At 35.5% G+C, this 19,738-nt stretch overlaps 1 protein-coding gene across 1 annotated transcript in view; it reads right to left on the reverse strand.

Annotated features, from left to right (window-relative positions):
* LOC149789596 (uncharacterized) overlaps nt 1-19,519 on the reverse strand; it is an 83,075-nt gene extending 63,556 nt beyond the window's left edge. Inside the window, exons 1-2 of the mRNA XM_089973070.1 lie at nt 19,266-19,519; nt 1,867-2,490 (exon numbers count right to left, since the gene is read on the reverse strand). Coding sequence (XP_089829196.1) covers nt 1,867-2,490; nt 19,266-19,503 — 862 coding nt within the window. The 5' untranslated portion in view covers nt 19,504-19,519. The remainder of the gene's footprint in view (nt 1-1,866; nt 2,491-19,265) is intronic.
* Nucleotides 19,520-19,738: the final 219 nt, after the last annotated feature.

A 19,738-nucleotide genomic window follows, 5' to 3' on the forward strand; every position in this document is an offset into this window, starting at 1 on the left:
ACTGGATAGCTCTCGCTTAGTTCTACTAATTGAGAGCTATCCCAAAAGGATGGAGATGTTACACAGTACAATGACTAGGACTAAGTAACAGCTATCCCCAAGGATGGTGATGTTACACAGTACAATGACTAGGACTAAGTAACAGCTATCCCCAAGGATGGTGATGTTACACTGTACAAGGACTAGGATTAAGTAACAGCTATCCACAAGGATGGTTATGTTACACAGTACAATGACTAGGACTAAGTAACAGCTATCCCCAAGGATGGTGATGTTACACAGTACAAGGACTAGGATTAAGTAACAGCTATCCACAAGGATGGTTATGTTACACAGTACAATGACTAGGACTAAGTAACAGCTATCCCCAAGGATGGTGATGTTACACTGTACAAGGACTAGGATTAAGTAACAGCTATCCCCAAGGATGGTTATGTTACACAGTACAAGGACTAGGACTAAGTAACAGCTATCCCAAAGGATGGTCATGTTGCACAGTACACTGGATAGCTCTCGCTTAGTTCTACTAATTGAGAGCTATCCCAAAAGGATGGAGATGTTACACAGTACAAAGTGAAAAACTTAAAGACCTAATAATGTTTCCTACCTTAAATATTTTCAGCATGTTTTTTTATGGTTTCTAATTTCATGGTGTTTGTTTTTGTAATCATATCATTATATATGTTTTTTATGTTATTGGTGTTGTTTAATGTTGTAAAGCGCTTAGAGCTTGTAAAGATTAGGCGCTATATAAAGTCCTCATTATTATTATTATTATTCCCAAAGGATGGTTATGTTCCTCAATAACAGTATGTTGTCTAAAACAAAAGTTTATTGTGAGGAAATCAATTTTTGTATCCAAGTCACACTGACTTTAACTTGTGTCCTTTGGAGCCCAGAAATCAGGAGGTCCTTATTTTACCCAACTGAATTCAATCCACTAAGGATGGTGAAGGTATACAGCACAAAGACTAGGACAGAGTAACATCTATCCCACAAGGGTGGTGAAGTTACAAGGTGCAAACACTAGGATTTTAAAGTAACAGTTATCCCCCATGGATGGTGATGTTACACAATACAAGGACTAGGACTAAGTGACAGCTAACCTCCAAGGATGGTGATGTTACGTGGTACACTGCCTGGGAGTAATGACAGCTATCCGCCAAGGATGGTGATGTTACATAGTACACTGACTAGGACTAAGCAACAGCTATCCCCAAGGATGGTGATTTTACACAGTACAAGGACTAGGACTAAAAGACAGCTATCCCCCAAGGATGGTGATGTTACATGGTACACTGACTGGGACTAATGACAGCTATCCCCAAGGATGGTGGTGTTACACAGTACAATGACTAGGACTAAGTAACAGCTATCCCCCAAGGATGGTGATGTTACATGGTACACTGACTGAGACTAAGTGACAACTATCCCCAATGATGGTGATATTACAAAGTACAAGGACAAGGACAAAAAGACAGCTATCCCCCAAAGATTGTGATGTTACACAGCAAACTGACTATTACTAACTTATTTTGTTGAAACCAAATATCAACACACAGATGGATGGACAGACATCAAAGTATGATACACTGTGCCTGAGAACCATTTAACATTGAAATCAATTATATGCAATGAAGTGGATGAATCAACTGAGAAAAAATCTTTCTCAGGTTATGTTTTTGGATAATCTCTAGCATGGAACCACACAGTAATATTTATTAATACATACAGTATTCAATACATTTATATTCCCCAAATTAATGTAAGCTAAGATCTTACTGTCAGGATAATTGTAATGGGTTAACATTATCTTGAACCTGACAGAGTTTTACTTCCAGTTTCCTAGGAATGGATTAACATTACCTTGAACTTTACACAGTTTTACTCCCTCTGTATCAAAGAAGCATTCATCATCTTCCACAAGATCTGTGACCTGCTTACTAAGATCTGTGACCAATAGATAAATTGCATGACACGTCAGAAACGTCTGGTGTGTAGTGTAGAATACATATTGGCCTGCAAAGTCCCACATTGCCAATGTTGCATACTCTACTAAACTCTTCTCCATCTTGTCTGCCTTCTCATTGACCAACTGAAGGAATTCCATCATTGCATCATCTTTACTGGTTACAAGACTTTTACTCTCCTGATCAGTAATGCCACCCATCTCCAGAGCTGGAGGTCTTTGATCTGCATTGACATAAGATGATCCTTCTGGCTGGTTTTTGTTAATATCAGCTTCTTGGTCAGTGGTTACACGTCTTCCACTCTTCTGAATGGTAACACTATTTGCCTCAACTTCTTTGTTGGTTGATGCATCATCGTCATGGCCACTGTAATGGACTGGACCATGCAATTCATCAAGAATTGTCTCTCTTTGATATATAAGGTCTGTATGTCCTTTCTGCTCACCACTGTCCTCAGGCCTCTCAGTTTGACCAGTCAAGAGCTTTACGAGACGTTGAAGTCTAAACAACTGATCTGAAGCTTAGATAATAAAAAACAAAGATAAATGTGTATAGCCAAATACATCAATGATTAATTATGCTAAATATTGTTTATTGACTTTGTTATGGCACAATATACAATTATATGCTGAGAAAGCATATTAACTACAAAATCGTGCACATACACAAACTGTAAATGTAGATTATATTTTTTCCATCTCATCTAAATCTGAACAGAAATGTACAATACATACATTAGCAACATTATAGGAAGTGTGTGGTGGCTCATCTGTCTTTATATATTTATTGTCACCAAGCTCCGTATTCGGGTTAAGTGGAACCTTCTGTATGAAGATGTCAAACATATGGACCAAGACAGTCACATCTATGGATGTCAAATCTCAACCAATCATTAATTGTATGCAAAAAAGATCAGGGAGATAGCACAGGTTATAGGACAGCTGATTGCATTATTGTAATGAGTTATTGGCCAACAGATAACAGCATTGCATCATTGTAATGAGTTACAGGCCAGCACATTGCAGCATTGCATCAATGTAACAGTACATCAGTGAAACAAGCATTACAAGAGGCTAATTTGACCAGGAAAATCTGTCGTCAATAGTGAACATTAATGGTGGCTGTTCAGTAGTTGCAGTTTCGTCTCACTTCTGTTTCTTAGACGGATGCTGCTAATCACCATATGTATGAATGGGGTAGTCTTAATTTGTGTGGAAGTGTGTATGTATGAATGGGACAGTCTTAATTTCAATAAATGTTAATCACCTGACTTATAATTGTCATACAGAAATATGACTACAGAGACCAACACTAAACAGGAATGAGGGGCTTGAATTACGGTCAAGTGGAACATTGTATGCAGTTACCAAAAGATATCATCTACACCAGTCTCCTCATATCAAGTGACCATTATAAGTCATGTGATCAACATTAGTTGCTCATAAAGGCAGTGTGATATTGCCATGAATTTCAAACTCTCAACATAGTTATGCCCTCAGTACTGGAAACTTCTAATGATCATCGCCTAAGCTCTTGTGGTCTGTGATGAGTAGTGTTAAAATGAGAGCTGTATGTAAACTGCAAAACCTTTCATGCACCAATCATTTAGATGGCTGCTCATAAACAACCAATCATACTCATAGCTGCTCAAGGACAACCAATCATTTAGATAACTGTTCAAAGACAACCAATCATTTAGATGACTGTTCAAAGACAACCAATCATTTAGATGGCTGCTCAAGGACAACCAATCATTTAGATAACTGTTCAAAGACAATCAATCATTTAGATGACTGTTCAAAGACAACCAATCATTTAGATGGCTGCTCAAGGACAACCAATCATTTAGATGACTGTTCAAAGACAACCAATCATTTAGATAACTGTTCAAAGACAACCAATCATTTAGATGGCTGCTCAAGGACAACCAATCATTTAGATAACTGTTCAAAGACAACCAATCATTCAGATAACTGTTCAAAGACAACCAATCATTTAGATGTTTGCTCAAAGACAACCAATCATTTAGATGGCTGTTCAAAGACAACCAATCAGTTAGATGTTTGCTCAAAGACAACCGATCATTTAGATGAATGCTCAAAGACAACCAATCATACAGATGACTGCTCAAAGACAACCAATCATTTAGATGACTGCTCAAAGACAACCAATCATTTAGATGACTGTTCAAAGACAACCAATCATTTAGATGTTTACTCAGAGACAACTAATCATATAAATGAGTGCTCAAAGACAACCAATCATTTAGATGACTGCTCAAAGACAACCAATCATTTAGATGACTGTTCAAAGACAACCAATCATTTAGATGTTTGCTCAGAGACAACCAATCATTTAGATGGCTGCTCAAAGACAACCAATCATTTAGATGTTTGCTCAAATATAACCAATCATTTAGTTGGATGCTCAAAGGCAACCAATCATTTAGATGATTGCCGACAACCAATCATTTAGATGACTGCTCAAAGACAACCAATCATTTAGATGACTGTTCAAAGACAACCAATCATTTATATGTTTGCTCAAATATAACCAATCATTTAGTTGGATGCTCAATATCCAACCCAAGTTGATTGAAAGGTAGGATCCTAAAAAACAACAGTAACCAATCCAGGTGGATTGAATTGTAGGATTCTAACACACTACAACAGCCAACCCAGGTTGATTGTAGGATTCTAACACACCACAACAACCAATCCAGGTTTATTGAATGGTAGGATTCTAACACATCACAGCAGCCAACCCAGGTTCATTGAATGGTAGGATTTCAACCCACACCCTTTCCAACATGATAACCTATAGAGTTGACATGGCTTGACAGCTATTTGCAGTTTAAATGTCTGGTTGCTAAGAATGCAATTTGAAACTGTTCATAGATGTTTGGTTATTAACCTAAATTTTAACAGCCCTGAAATCACTCAAAACTAGTTAGGTTATCAATGCTTACATCAATATACTGCAAAATAATATAGAAGGGCAAACACAGATACAAGGTTCTGAAAAGTTGTCCACACTAAGGCAGAGCCAATGAGTTGTTCAGTGGACAGCTCAAGGCTGGTTATACTGTAAGAACAGACTGAAGGACTTAATAATGTTTACTTCCTTTATTACTGCCAGCATATTTTTGTCTTACAATTTCATGGTGTTTGTTTTTGTAATCTGTCAATGTATATGTATTTTATGTGTTATCTAATTCCGTAAATCACTTAGAGCTTTTAAAGATTAGGCACTGTACTAAGTCCACATTATTATTATTATTATTATCATTATTATAAAATTCAGCTAGAAAAGTGCAAGCTGAATAAAAAACCAAATTTGCCCTTGAGGGATTTAACTTTGCCAAAAAAATTACAACATAATGTCAATTCATAAGGAAGGGCAAACAAGAAGGAACCAACACTCTACTAGCCAAAAACAAATTTCCAAGAAAACAAGATAAGAGCTTCTCTTGTGTAAATTTATTATATTTAATTGCTAGCAGTTTACCTGGATATTCCACACAAAAAATCCCAGCATAAAAAAAATTGGTAAATACATTTTCTTACATTTCTGAGTTAACATATAAACCAGTAAGTGCAGTACAGACTTTCTTGCCATGGTATTTGACCTTGAACCTGATATCACAGATTGAAAATTACTGAACTTGTCTCAGACAGTCTCAATGTATATCCATATGCCAAGTTTGGCTAAATATTTTTACTAAGTACCAACCAGATATCATAAGAATTCATTTAATGTAAACCAATGTCAATAAGAAAATCCATTTTGCAGTAGAAACCATAGGAAGGTGTTCTAGTTGGCCACTAAAATCAGCTATAATGAATGTCAGGTCATCATTATTTTAAATTAGGAGCAACCAGACATCATAATAAGACTTTTGGTGAAAACCCTAAATCCATATAACCAGCCATTTATAAGAAGTAAAATAACTTGATTCCGAGGATGGTAACAATGGTGGATATACTGGATGTCTAAAGGGCAACATCATTATTTAGGTCCAACCTTTTGGTGAAAAGCCCATATCAATACAACATCATTAGTTAGGATCAAACTTGTGGTGAAAAGCCCATATCAATACAACATCATCATTATTTAGGACCAACCTTTTGGTGAAAAGCCCATATCAATACAACATCATCATTTAGGACCAACCTTTAGGTGAAAAGCCCATATCAATACAACATCATTAGTTAGGATCAAACTTGTGGTGAAAAGCCCATATCAATACAACATCATCATTATTTAGGACCAACCTTTTGGTGAAAAGCCCATATCAATACAACATCATTAGTTAGGATCAAACTTGTGGTGAAAAGCCCATATCAATACAACATCATTATTTAGGTCCAACCTTTTGGTGAAAAGCCCATATCAATACAACATCATTAGTTAGGATCAAACTTGTGGTGAAAAGCCCATATCAATACAACATCATCATTATTTAGGACCAACCTTTTGGTGAAAAGCCCATATCAATACAACATCATTAGTTAGGATCAAACTTGTGGTGAAAAGCCCATATCAATACAACATCATCATTATTTAGGACCAACCTTTTGGTGAAAAGCCCATATCAATACAACATCATTATTTAGAACCAACCTTTAGGTGAAAAGCCCATATCAATACAACATCATTAGTTAGGATCAAACTTGTGGTGAAAAGCCCATATCAATACAACATCATTATTTAGGTCCAACCTTTTGGTGAAAAGCCCATATCAATACAACATCATTAGTTAGGATCAAACTTGTGGTGAAAAGCCCATATCAATACAACATCATCATTATTTAGGACCAACCTTTTGGTGAAAAGCCCATATCAATACAACATCATTATTTAGAACCAACCTTTAGGTGAAAAGCCCATATCAATACAACATCATTAGTTAGGATCAAACTTGTGGTGAAAAGCCCATATCAATACAACATCATTATTTAGGTCCAACCTTTTGGTGAAAAGCCCATATCAATACAACATCATTAGTTAGGATCAAACTTGTGGTGAAAAGCCCATATCAATACAACATCATCATTATTTAGGACCAACCTTTTGGTGAAAAGCCCATATCAATACAACATCATTATTTAGAACCAACCTTTAGGTGAAAAGCCCATATCAATACAACATCATTATTTAGGACCAACCTTTTGGTGAAAAGCCCATATCAACACAACGATACATTATTTAGGACCAACCTTTTGGTGAAAAGCCCATATCAACACAACAATACATTCAGGCAGAGTTTAAATACAAATTTCAAGATGGCTGCCATAGCTATTGGATTTGTCAGCTCTGTGGGAGAAATAATTTTGATTTGTTATTGTTGTTGTAGGGTTTAATGCCATTTTTCAGCACCAGATAGGCTATATATGGCAGCCAGTATAAATGGTAGAGGAAGAACCTGGGAAAACTCCAGAAAGAAGCACCGACCCACGAGAAGCTACTGGTGAGCTTTCTCACATACCCACATTGGTCGAACCTGAGACTCGAACCCATGCAGACAGAGGTGAGATGGCAATGATGCATAATGGTGAGTGCTTTAAACCACTCGGCCACTCTGGGCTTGAAATAATTTTGACCACTGAATATAAAATTTTAGCTGTTGTTAATAAAATCTTTAAAATGCACAAGCTCAGGACAATGTATTCTTTTGGTCCAATGCTAGTAGAAATCAGATTTGTTTTTGAAGACTTGACAACAACTACAACAACAATAATAATAATAATAACATATTAATAATAATCAATGTTTTTGATGCACTACAAAAATTAGAATATTGTGCATCATACTTGGATGTATCTATCAAAATGTGATGGGGTAGTTGTGTCTGGGATTTCAAAGCTGGAAAAAATATAGATATATTTTACAAGTTTAATGGAACAGAAAAGCAGATCCTCTAAAAACATTTTCATCTCATACCTTTTTAACAGAAATCAAAATGTTTACATTCTCCTAAATTTTACAAAAGCAGCTTCTTTTGCAACTGCTTGTTTATAGTCAAATTCTTTAACATTCTTCCCAGTCTTGTCCTTTTGAATGTTGAAGAAAGTCAATAGATTCAGTTAAAATTTAAGTCGCATGTTTATGTTGTAAGGGGGCGCTCACCAGTTAATATATACTTTTGAGACAGTGACGTATGTAAGGGGAAGTTGTTTGCATTTAAAACATGCACAGTCGAGAGAATGTTGGCATACCTCTATGCTACATTAATGTAATGTGGATGATATTTCTTTGGATATTGTACTTTTGGAAAATGTACATGATTTAAGCACACTGCTAACTAAAATGACTGCTCCCTTATGCTAAAAAAATCAGCCTGAATTAGTCTAAAGTACACTATCCATAGCAGCTATTAAAATAGGGAAAATGAATTTTGCCAGACTAGACAATACCAGCTTCTGAAAGTGCAATGAATGAATTACCAAATATATAAAATGTAAAAAAAGTTATCAGCTCTTTTTTTATACAATTTACCTCTGAAGTTCAGGAAGTGAAAATGACCAAGTAGAGCTAGCACCTTTTTGAAAGGTGCACATCTGAAGTAAGGCCAAGCTGTATACGCTATAACCCATAGTACACCCATCAATCATACATGAAAATAAAGGGAATTAAAGGTTCTTTGAATTATACCTAAGATATACAAGGTCTTTTTTAAACAGCCAGTATAACCAGTGAGGAAAGCCGGGGAAATTCTTTTTCTTTAAAATTCTAACCCTTATGCAAAATACAAAACTGTAGAGTGCCACCCAAGTTGTAAGATACACATTAAATTGTTATCCATTCAGCATACATTTTTTTTAGTCCAAGTTTAAGCAATATGGATTTAGTTTGGTTTCATGTTTGAAAGCACAGCAACACGTTGGGTAGTCAAATTTTAAGGAAACACAGATTTAGTTTGGTTTCATGCTTGAAAGCACAGCAGTATGTTGGATAGTTAGTGGCGAGGCACTTGGAGAAAAGCGTCACACACCAGGACATGCCCTGGTGGCTTAGCTGATCCAGGTTGGTCCAATAGTAGGATCTGAACCTGCACCATATCAGTCTGGAGTATAGTGCAGTAACCAATGAGCCACCATGTCTACCAAAGACAATAGGTAAGGTTAAAAAATAATCACAGTAAAATTATGGAGATAGTTTCCTCACACCTCTATGGTAGACTAATGTGACTTGCCCTACAAAACATCAGTGTTATTTCTGTAATATCACAACACAATTTTAAAGAGATGCTTTCACTTTTGAGCTCTGTTCAGGTTTTCTCTTAAACCTGACAACCACTTTAAATTTATTTTAAAATATATTGAGGAGTTTCTATAACAATGAGGACTTTCCAGACTTTCACAGACATTTTACTAACCTCTAAACCTTTCTGCTTATCTCTATGGAGCTGCATGAAAATTTGTGGAGAATCTGCCCACAATGTGTTTTGCTTTTTCTTCTTGTGATTTTGTTTTCTTTGCTTCTATGGAAGTCTACAGCAAATGTATTTGAGTACTCAACTAAGAATATTTCTTTACAATTCCAGATCAATGAAGTCATCAGAGGGCTGTGTAATCTCGGTATAAGGGTCATAAAATGTTTTACCAAGGTCAGCCTAACAATGCCCACCTGACCATCTCATCAGTATGAAGAGGGTAGATTTAACTGGTCAGTGACCTTGTCTACAAACTTGTTGATACACAAGACGTGCCACTAATATGGCCAATGTCCTCAATGCCCGCCACCGAAAAGCTGTATACTGCACTTGCACTGTGTGTATTAGTACAGTACAACAAGTCAATCATGGACACTGTGTGTATTAGTACAGTACAACAAGTCAATCATGGACAAGTCCTCAGTAGAATATGTTCCAAGTCAATCATGGACAAGAACTCGGTAGAATATGTTCCAAATCTTTCTTTAAACTTATATCATCATAGATTTTCTTCTGTCTTACTCTTTCAAGGGACATAACTTTTGTGCAATAATATCATAGTCTAGTCATCACTCTCATCAATGATCTTATTAAGATGAAGTATCACAGGTTATTTGGTTGATTTAAAACCTAAAAGGGTGAATCAAGATTTTCAAATACACTGCAGTTGTCATAAGGATAACTGATACTTGCTTGATATCAAATCCAAAACGGTGAATCAAGATTCTCCAATGCACCACAACTGTCCTACTGATAAATGATATTTGGTTTCTTTAAAACCTAAAAGGGTGAATCAAAGTTCTCCAATACACTGAAACTGTTATACATATTTGTCTGTGTGTAAAAGGACAAAATGGGAATCATAAAGATGCATACAACTTTCTCACATGCCAATTATTTGACAAGAATTATCCACTGAGAATTCAGAAAAGGACAAAAATATTAATAAAAAGTAAGTGATACATGAAAACTAGACTTAAATAGGTACAAGATCTGGAATGGAAAAAAAAATCAACCGTAACCCAATCTCAGGTAAACCTAAAAATAAAACATGTCAACAATGGCCAAATGGAAAATACTAGTGCCAACCTAGATATTCCCCCAATAAGAAATGACCCTGGATAGTGATGATGTGCCGTGAAAGCAAGAATAGTTAAAACCTTGTTTGTTCATTGTATAATGGTGCCATTAGTGACCTAGTGGTCAGAGGGGCTCATCTTTACAAATCACTGACAGCTCATCTATCTCTGTGGGTTTGAGTCAAGAGCTTGAACAACATGGGTAAGTGAGAAAGCTTGCCAGTAGTTTCCAATGTGGGTCAGTGGTTCTTCCCAGGATTTCCCTGGGTTATTACTCTTTCAGACACACTGACCATCATATATAGCCTGTCATGTTCTGACAACTGTCATTAAAGCCCATATAACAACACATTACTTTATAATTTTGATTTTAATTATAATACAACCAAAAAGGTACACAAATTTGGAAAACATTTAAGTATTTAAGTCAGATCATGTTAAATAAATTTATTAATTTTGTGTTATTGAATTATTCATAATACGGTCAAAGTCATAGTAGTAGTGGTTGTAGTGTTAATTTACATCATTATATTATTTATAATAAGGCCAGGCCATATTAGTAGTGGTTGTATATTACTGTATTATTGATGATAAGGCAAAGTTCATTGTAGCAGTGGTTATAGCGCTAATTAACATTATTGTATTATTGATGATAAGGCAAAGTTCATTGTAGTAGTGGTTGTAGGGTTAATTAACAGTGTAGTATAGATAAGGCCATGTTCATTGTAGTAGTGGTTGTAGAGTTCATTAAAATTGTATTATTGATGATAAGGCCATGTTCATAGTAGTAGTGGTTGTAGGGTTAATTAACAGTGTAGTATAGATAAGGCCATGTTCATAGTAGTAGTGGTTGTAGAGTTCATTAACATTGTATTATTGATGATAAGGCCATGTTCATAGTAGTAGTGGTTGTAGAGTTCATTAAAATTGTATTATTGATGATAAGGCCATGTTCATAGTAGTAGTGGTTGTAGAGTTCATTAAAATTGTATTATTGATGATAAGGCCATGTTCATAGTAGTAGTGGTTGTAGAGTTCATTAAAATTGTATTATTGATGATAAGGCCATGTTCATAGTAGTAGTGGTTGTAGAGTTCATTAAAATTGTATTATTGATGATAAGGCCATGTTCATAGTAGTAGTGGTTGTAGAGTTCATTAAAATTGTATTATTGATGATAAGGCCATGTTCATAGTAGTAGTGGTTGTAGAGTTCATTAACATTGTATTATTGATGATAAGGCCATGTTCATAGTAGTAGTGGTTGTAGAGTTCATTAAAATTGTATTATTGATGATAAGGCCATGTTCATAGTAGTAGTGGTTGTAGAGTTCATTAAAATTGTATTATTGATGATAAGGCCAAGTTCATTGTAGTAGTGGTTGTAGGGTTAATTAACAGTGTATTATAGATAAGGCCATGTTCATTGTAGTAGTGGTTGTAGGGTTCATTAAAATTGTATTATTGATGATAAGGCCATGTTCATAGTAGTAGTGGTTGTAGGGTTAATTAACAGTGTATTATAGATAAGGCCATGTTCATTGTAGAAGTGGTTGTAGGGTTAATTAACAGTATTACTGATGATAAGACAAAGTTCATAGTAATAGTGGTTGTAGGGTTCATTAACATTGTATTATAGATAAGGTCATGTTCATTGTAGTAGTGGTTGTAGAGTTCATTAACATTGTATTATAGATAAGGCCAAGTTCATTGTAGTAGTGGTTGTAGGGTTCATTAACATTGTATTATAGATAAGGCCAAGTTCATTGTAGTAGTGGTTGTAGGGTTCATTAAAATTGTATTATTGATGATAAGGCCATGTTCATAGTAGTAGTGGTTGTAGGGTTAATTAACAGTGTATTATAGATAAGGCCATGTTCATTGTAGAAGTGGTTGTAGGGTTAATTAACAGTATTACTGATGATAAGACAAAGTTCATAGTAATAGTGGTTGTAGAGTTCATTAACATTGTATTATAGATAAGGCCATGTTCATAGTAGTAGTGGTTGTAGGGTTCATTAACATTGTATTATAGATAAGGCCATGATCATTGTAGTAGTGGTCATAAGGTTCATTAACATTGTATTATAGATAAGGCCATGTTCATAGTAGTAGTGGTTGTAGAGTTCATTAACATTGTATTATAGATAAGGCCAAGTTCATAGTAGTAGTGGTTGTAGGGTTCATTAACATTGTATTATAGATAAGGTCATGTTCATTGTAGTAGTGGTTGTAGAGTTCATTAACATTGTATTATAGATAAGGCCAAGTTCATTGTAGTAGTGGTTGTAGGGTTCATTAACATTGTATTATAGATAAGGCCAAGTTCATTGTAGTAGTGGTTGTAGGGTTCATTAACACTGTATTATAGATAAGGCCAAGTTCATTGTAGTAGTGGTCGTAGGGTTCATTAACATTGTATTATAGATAAGGCCAAGTTCATTGTAGTAGTGGTCGTAGGGTTCATTAACATTGTATTATAGATAAGGCCAAGTTCATTGTAGTAGTGGTCGTAGAGTTCATTAACATTGTATTATAGATAAGGCCATGATCATTGTAGTTGTGGTTGTAGAGTTCATTAACATTGTATTATAGATAAGACCAAGTTCATAGTAGTAGTGGTTGTAGAGTTCATTAACATTGTATTATAGATAAGGCCATGTTCATAGTAGTAGTGGTTGTAGAGTTCATTAACATTGTATTATAGATAAGGCCATGTTCATAGTAGTAGTGGTTGTAGAGTTCATTAACATTGTATTATAGATAAGGCCAAGTTCATTGTAGTAGTGGTTGTAGAGTTCATTAACATTATTGTATTATAGATAAGGCCAAGTTCATAGTAGTAGTGGTTGTAGAGTTCATTAACATTGTATTATAGATAAGGCCATGTTCATAGTAGTAGTGGTTGTAGAGTTCATTAACATTATTGTATTATAGATAAGGCCAAGTTCATAGTAGTAGTGGTTGTAGAGTTCATTAACATTGTATTATAGATAAGGCCATGTTCATAGTAGTAGTGGTTGTAGAGTTCATTAACATTGTATTATAGATGATAAGGCCATGTTCATTGTAGTAGTGGTTGCAGGGTTCATTAACATTGTATTATAGATAACGCCATGTTCATTGTAGTAGTGGTTGTAGGGTTCATTAACATTGTATTATAGATAAAGCCATGTTCATAGTTGTAGTGGTTGTAGAGTTCATTAACACTGTATTATTGATGGTAAGGCCATGTTCATAGTAGTAGTGGTTGTAGGGTTCATTAACATTGTATTATTGATGATAAGGCAAAGTTCATAGTAGTAGTGGTTGTAGGGTTAATTAACATTGTATTATAGATGTTAAGGCCAAGTTCATAGTAGTAGTGGTTGTATGGTTAACTAACATTAGCAAAAGACTGTTCATTAAAAGTACAGTTTTTAAAATTTAAGTATGAAGAATTACCAACATAAAAGTTCTTGGAGGATCAAGTCAGAGGATAAAGAAAACATAAACATCATGGAAAAACTAAAAGTTAAAAAGTAGCAGTATTAACATTCTGTAAAAGTTACCTAAAATTAAATGTGGAAAAATTTTGGTTATTTATATTCACAGTAACTTATCACTAAAGATGCCAACAGGTACCCAGGTAGCCATCCATTAATAATAATCAGGGTAATAGAACGAGCAAACACGTACCCATTAAAAAAATGTATTCCAAGCTCAGATCCAGACACAAAATAATGATAACTGTTTGAGGTTCATGTCATGTGCGCATTACAGGGGCTTGTATGGCTGCTTACAATTTACTTGTCATACATGTACTATATAATAATACGAGAGGACACTTATCTCCTTTCTCGCAGGACCTATTTAAGAATAAATTTTAAGCTAGGCATTCCTAACTACGTGCTTGTCTGTGGTTCGTGCACCGTTTTTCTTGCGACTTAAATGTGCATGATTTTAGATCCAGATGACATTAACTATGTCAGTAATTTTCGTTGACAGCGACAATAATGATTAAGAAATATATGATGAACTAAAATGTATATACGTACTACAATTCACAAAAAGCAAGCACATTATAAATATCCAGTTTAACTAATGCCATTTTTGCCTCAAGTGTGTGCCCTGATGCGAGTATCAAGTCAGGGCCGCTGTTCACATGCTTGTTTACTGGACTCTATTTATTCATTAGTGGGAAACCCAAGCCAAAAATTTTAACTGAAGATCCAGGTAATTAGCAAAAATAAATGTACATTAAATACAATAAATATGTGCATTTTTCATGCAGTTTTCTGTAATTATGGCATGTAATATATAGATTGCTCTTGTTATGTTCAGATCATGCTTTTTGCCACTTATATTTGTAATAAATTATGCTTATACCATTTCCGGATCACTGCCATCTCACCTCTGTCTGCGTGGGTTCAAGTCTCAGGCTCAGCTGACATGGGTACGTGAGAAAGCTTGCCAGTAGCTTCTCGTGGGTTGGAGGTTCTTCCCCGGGTTTTATAGGGTTCTTCCTCTACCAGTTATACTGGCCGCCATGTATAGCCTATCTTGTGCTGGAAAATGGCATTAAACCCTACAACGCTTATATCGCTCTTGGGGGTTGGCATATTTGAACCTGTGACAAAGCAGTTCAGCTTCACATTTAATACAATTTCCATTTGATCAGGTGTGTGTGTGTGTGTGATTTGGATTTTTAACGTAGCTTTAAAAAACGTCAGTCATATTGCTACAATGTCTACAGTGTGGCAGTTTATAGTGATGTTTAGCACAGGGGCATCATGCCTCAGACAAGTAGCATTATGTCCCACCCAGTCACATTATCCTGACACAAGGACGACCAATCCTAACACTCACCTCTTAATGCTGAGTGTCAAGCGAGGCAGCTGAAAGTACCATTTTTATAAGTCTTTGGTATGATTCTGTCAGGGTTCGAACCCTTATCTCCCTCATTTGAGGAGGACGCTCTAACCACTAGGCCACCGGAGCAGTCCCATTTGATCAGATACCTGGGTAAGCGATCGCTATGATTGATGGGAACCCCATACAAATTTCTTAAGATTTTGACATCTCTACTTATCGCTCATGTTCTTATAGTGAAATGTAATATTGTGCAGAAGAGAATTACCAATAATTTGATTTTTTATCATCATTATTAAAGTTACAAATACATGATAATTGCTAATAAGGTTACAAATACATGATAATTGCTAATAAGGTTACAAATACATGATAGTTGCTAATAAAGTTACAAGTACGTGTTAATTGCTAATAAAGTTACAAATACATGATAATTGCTAATAAAGTTACAAATACATGGTAATTGCTAATAAAGTTACAAATACATGATAGTTGCTAATAAAGTTACAAATACATGATAATTGATAATAAAGTTACAAATACATGATAATTGCTAATAAAGTTACAAATACATGATAATTGCTAATAAAGTTACAAGTACATGATAATTGATAATAAAGTTACAAATACATGATAATTGCTAATAAAGTTACAAATACATGATAATTGCTAATAAAGTTACAAATACATGGTAATTGCTAATAAAGTTACAAATATGTTAATCACTGATTTTTATTCTAAGCACTTTGAAAGGTAACTCATTTGAAACATTTGGGTCTCAATAAATTAAAACCATTTATGCATTTCAGTGTATTTATTAAATGGACTAATTAAGAATGCAAACATCAGGTGAGTACAGTCGTTACCATTTTGCTATAAAATTTATGCATGGCCCCTATGACATTTCAGACCTGAATAATGATTCCTGGAAATCATAATTTTATGATTGCAAGTACAAGTTTTTGATCTGGACAATTGTTTCCATTTTGGGAGTTCTGGACTCCAACATGTGAAATCCAAGACAGAAACCTGTGAATGACAGAGTGTTCGCATGCTTTGTGATGCTTCTCTTAAGTGTTTCAAGGGATATAACTCCGTCAAATATGTTAAACGTCTAATAGTTATTGAATTCATTTATTACCTTGAAGCAAATTTGCTTGGAATCAAAGAAGCTGATTCCTAGAATATTCACAAGCAATATCAATGCTTATTCTAAGCTGATCGAGAATCATCATTTTTTTAGGAAATTGTCAATGTCTACTCACCGCAGAACTTGTCTGAAATCTGTTGAGGTGAAGCTTTACAAACAAAAATTCTTAACACTAGAATGATTATACGCTAGAAGAATTCATATTCTAAATCATTCAAGGGCCATAATTCTGTAGAACATGACTGACAAAAGTTATCTTCATTGAAATCCTTTCAGCTATTGTTAAAATAAATCTTCACAATGAATTTTAATAAAACAAAACAAAAAGTATGAATGCTTATTTCCTCACAAGCCAATGGAATGACTATTGTATGTTGATTGTGCAAAGAACTTTAAAAAGTACAATCTAATGAAGCTGATCATCCCACTCATAAGATAAAACTTTACACAAAACTTCAGTAAAATCAAATACAAAATATGGATAATATATTGGCAACAACATTGCGCACAGACAAACACTTGAACAGAAAGATAGATGGACAGAAACTATTTCTACATCACCTTGTTAAAGGGTCAGTTAACAATACAGCCCCATCCCATCACCACAGACTCAGAGAACCATACAGTCTCATTCCATTACTACTGAGTCAGGGGACAATACAGACCCATCCCATCATCTAGGGTCAGAGGACAATACAAACCCATCCCATCATCTAGGGTCAGGGGATAATACAGTCCCATCCCATCATCTAAGGTCAGGGGACAATACAGTCCCATCCCATCATCTAAGGTCGGGGACAATACAGTCCCATCCCATCATCTAAGGTCAGGGGACAATACAGTCCCATCCAATCACTATAGAGTCAGGGATAATAGAGCCACATCACCTCACTGTAAGGTCATGGGACAATATAGTCACATCCCTTTGCTGCAGGGTCAGGGGACACTAGTCAAACCCTCTTGCTTTTAAGTCAGGGGACAAACTCTGTCACATCCGCTTGTTATTGAGTCAGGAAACAATATAGTGATATCCACTTGCTATAGAGTCATGGAACAATAGTCATATCCTCTGCTATAGAGTCTGGAAAAGATATAGACACATCCCTTGCTACACAGTCACGGGACAATAGTCACATCCCCTTGCTATAGAGTCAGGGAATAATACAGTCACATCCCTTGCTATAGAGTCAGGGAACAATATAGTCACATCCTTGTTATCGAGTCAGGGAACAATATAGTCACATCCCTTGCTATAGTCATGGGACAATAGTCATATCCTTTGCTATAGAGTCTGGGAATGATATAGTCACATCCCTTGTAACAGATTCATGGGACAATAGTCACATCCCCTGCTATAGAGTCACAGGACAACAGTCATATCCTGTGCTATAGAGTAAGGGAACAATAGTCACATCCCTTGCTATCAAGTCAGGGAATGATATAGTCACATCCCTTGCTATAGAGTCAGGGAATAATATAGTCACATCCCTTGCTATAGGGTCAGGGAGCAATATAGTCACATCCCCTTGCTATAGGGTCAGGGGATAATATAGTCACATCCTATGCTATAGGGTCACAGGAAAAGAGTCATGTCCCTTGCTATGGAGTCAGGGAACAATATAGTCACATCCCCTTGCTATAGGGTCTGGGAACAACAGTTACATCCCCTTGCTATAGGGCTAGGAAACAATACAGTCAAATTGAATGTTGTACTAAAATATGTCCATTCATGACAATAAAATGTTCATTACACACAAGTATATTTTATGGATTCATATCTCCAAACACTCAACATGACGGACACATAGCTATGCTATTAGATCAGCCAGGTTTTCCAGCAAAATGTGTTTACTACATAATCAATTTACTTGGAATATGTGCAGGATGTCTCTGATGAAATAAGGATTGCAGACAATATCTACAAACACACCGGGCTGAAATTCATGTCTCACCTAAGTTTTCATCCTGCCAATCAAACTAAATGGCCACAATATATCATTGATATCTCTCCATTCAATCTTATTGTTCTGGGGAAAAATTACACAACCAAAATTCATGATTAGTAACTCCCCATTTAATATTACTGTTCTGGGGGAAAAAATACACAAGCTAAATCCAGCAATAGTAACTGTCCATTCAACTGTACTGTTCTGGGGGGAAAATATGCAAGCTAAATCCAGCAATAGTAACACTAAATTCTATTGTACTGTTCTTGGGGAAAAATACACAAGCTAAATCCATTGCTAGTAACACTCCATGCAATCTTATTTTTGGGGTGGGTGAGATTTGACCCATACACCTGATTCCAACTCTAATGTATACCGTTAAAATAAATTCAGGAACATCACATAGTGTGCATTTCTTCTTAGTCAATACGCAGGTAAATTTACAAACCATTATTTAAAAAAAAATGGCTTGCATTATAGCATTATACACTACACTGCCCCAGTGGTGGATGAAACAAAGTTCTAAAGGTGGTGCATGTCTCAAAGTGACCTTAATCGTATCCCAAGCTTTAAAATCTCTCTTCGAACACAAGAGGTGGAATTATACATCATTGCTCAAAATGATCAAAATCATATCCCCTGTTTTAAAATCTCTATGCACACTAGAGGAGGAATTATACATCATTGCTCAAAATAACCGTAATCACATCCCCTGGTTTAAAATCTCTATACACACTAGAGGAGGAATTATACATCATTACTCATGCACTTTCAGACAGGCAGAAAAACACCTCCTGTTTTTACTTTGTAATGTTTCAGGATAATGATGGCCTACCTTCACGCTGTACTATCCATTCCCCAGTATCCAAAGCAATTTTGCAACAATGTTTATGTACATCAATTCCTTCTGTACTTTTCCACTCAGATATATCAACATGCTGTCCAAGGAGGCGCTTTGTTAATGTTGTCTTTCCAACCCCAAACTGACCAACCACCATGACTCTAATGCTATAAACCTTCTCCTTTCCATCTCGCAAAGCTTCTTTGTATAACTGAAGGGATTCATCATCCATACGAAGGATCTCCACAGGAATGACTGGGTCTGGAAGCAAATTTTACAACCAGCATTCAAGAAGGGAAATCACTGTAATATTTAAATCAGAAATTATCATGTTTTAAAATAAAGCTTATTGTCATTCTTTTATAATGCCAAAACGACCACTTCTTTGATGCAGATCGTAACAGCATGCACAAAGTTAAAAGTAACCTGGGCCTTATATTGAAAGTGTATATAGTGTATATATAGTG

Source organism: Sinohyriopsis cumingii, chromosome 10 (assembly GCF_028554795.1).
Source record: "Sinohyriopsis cumingii isolate HCF-2022 chromosome 10, ASM2855479v2, whole genome shotgun sequence".
NCBI classification, from domain to species: domain Eukaryota; kingdom Metazoa; phylum Mollusca; class Bivalvia; order Unionida; family Unionidae; genus Sinohyriopsis; species Sinohyriopsis cumingii.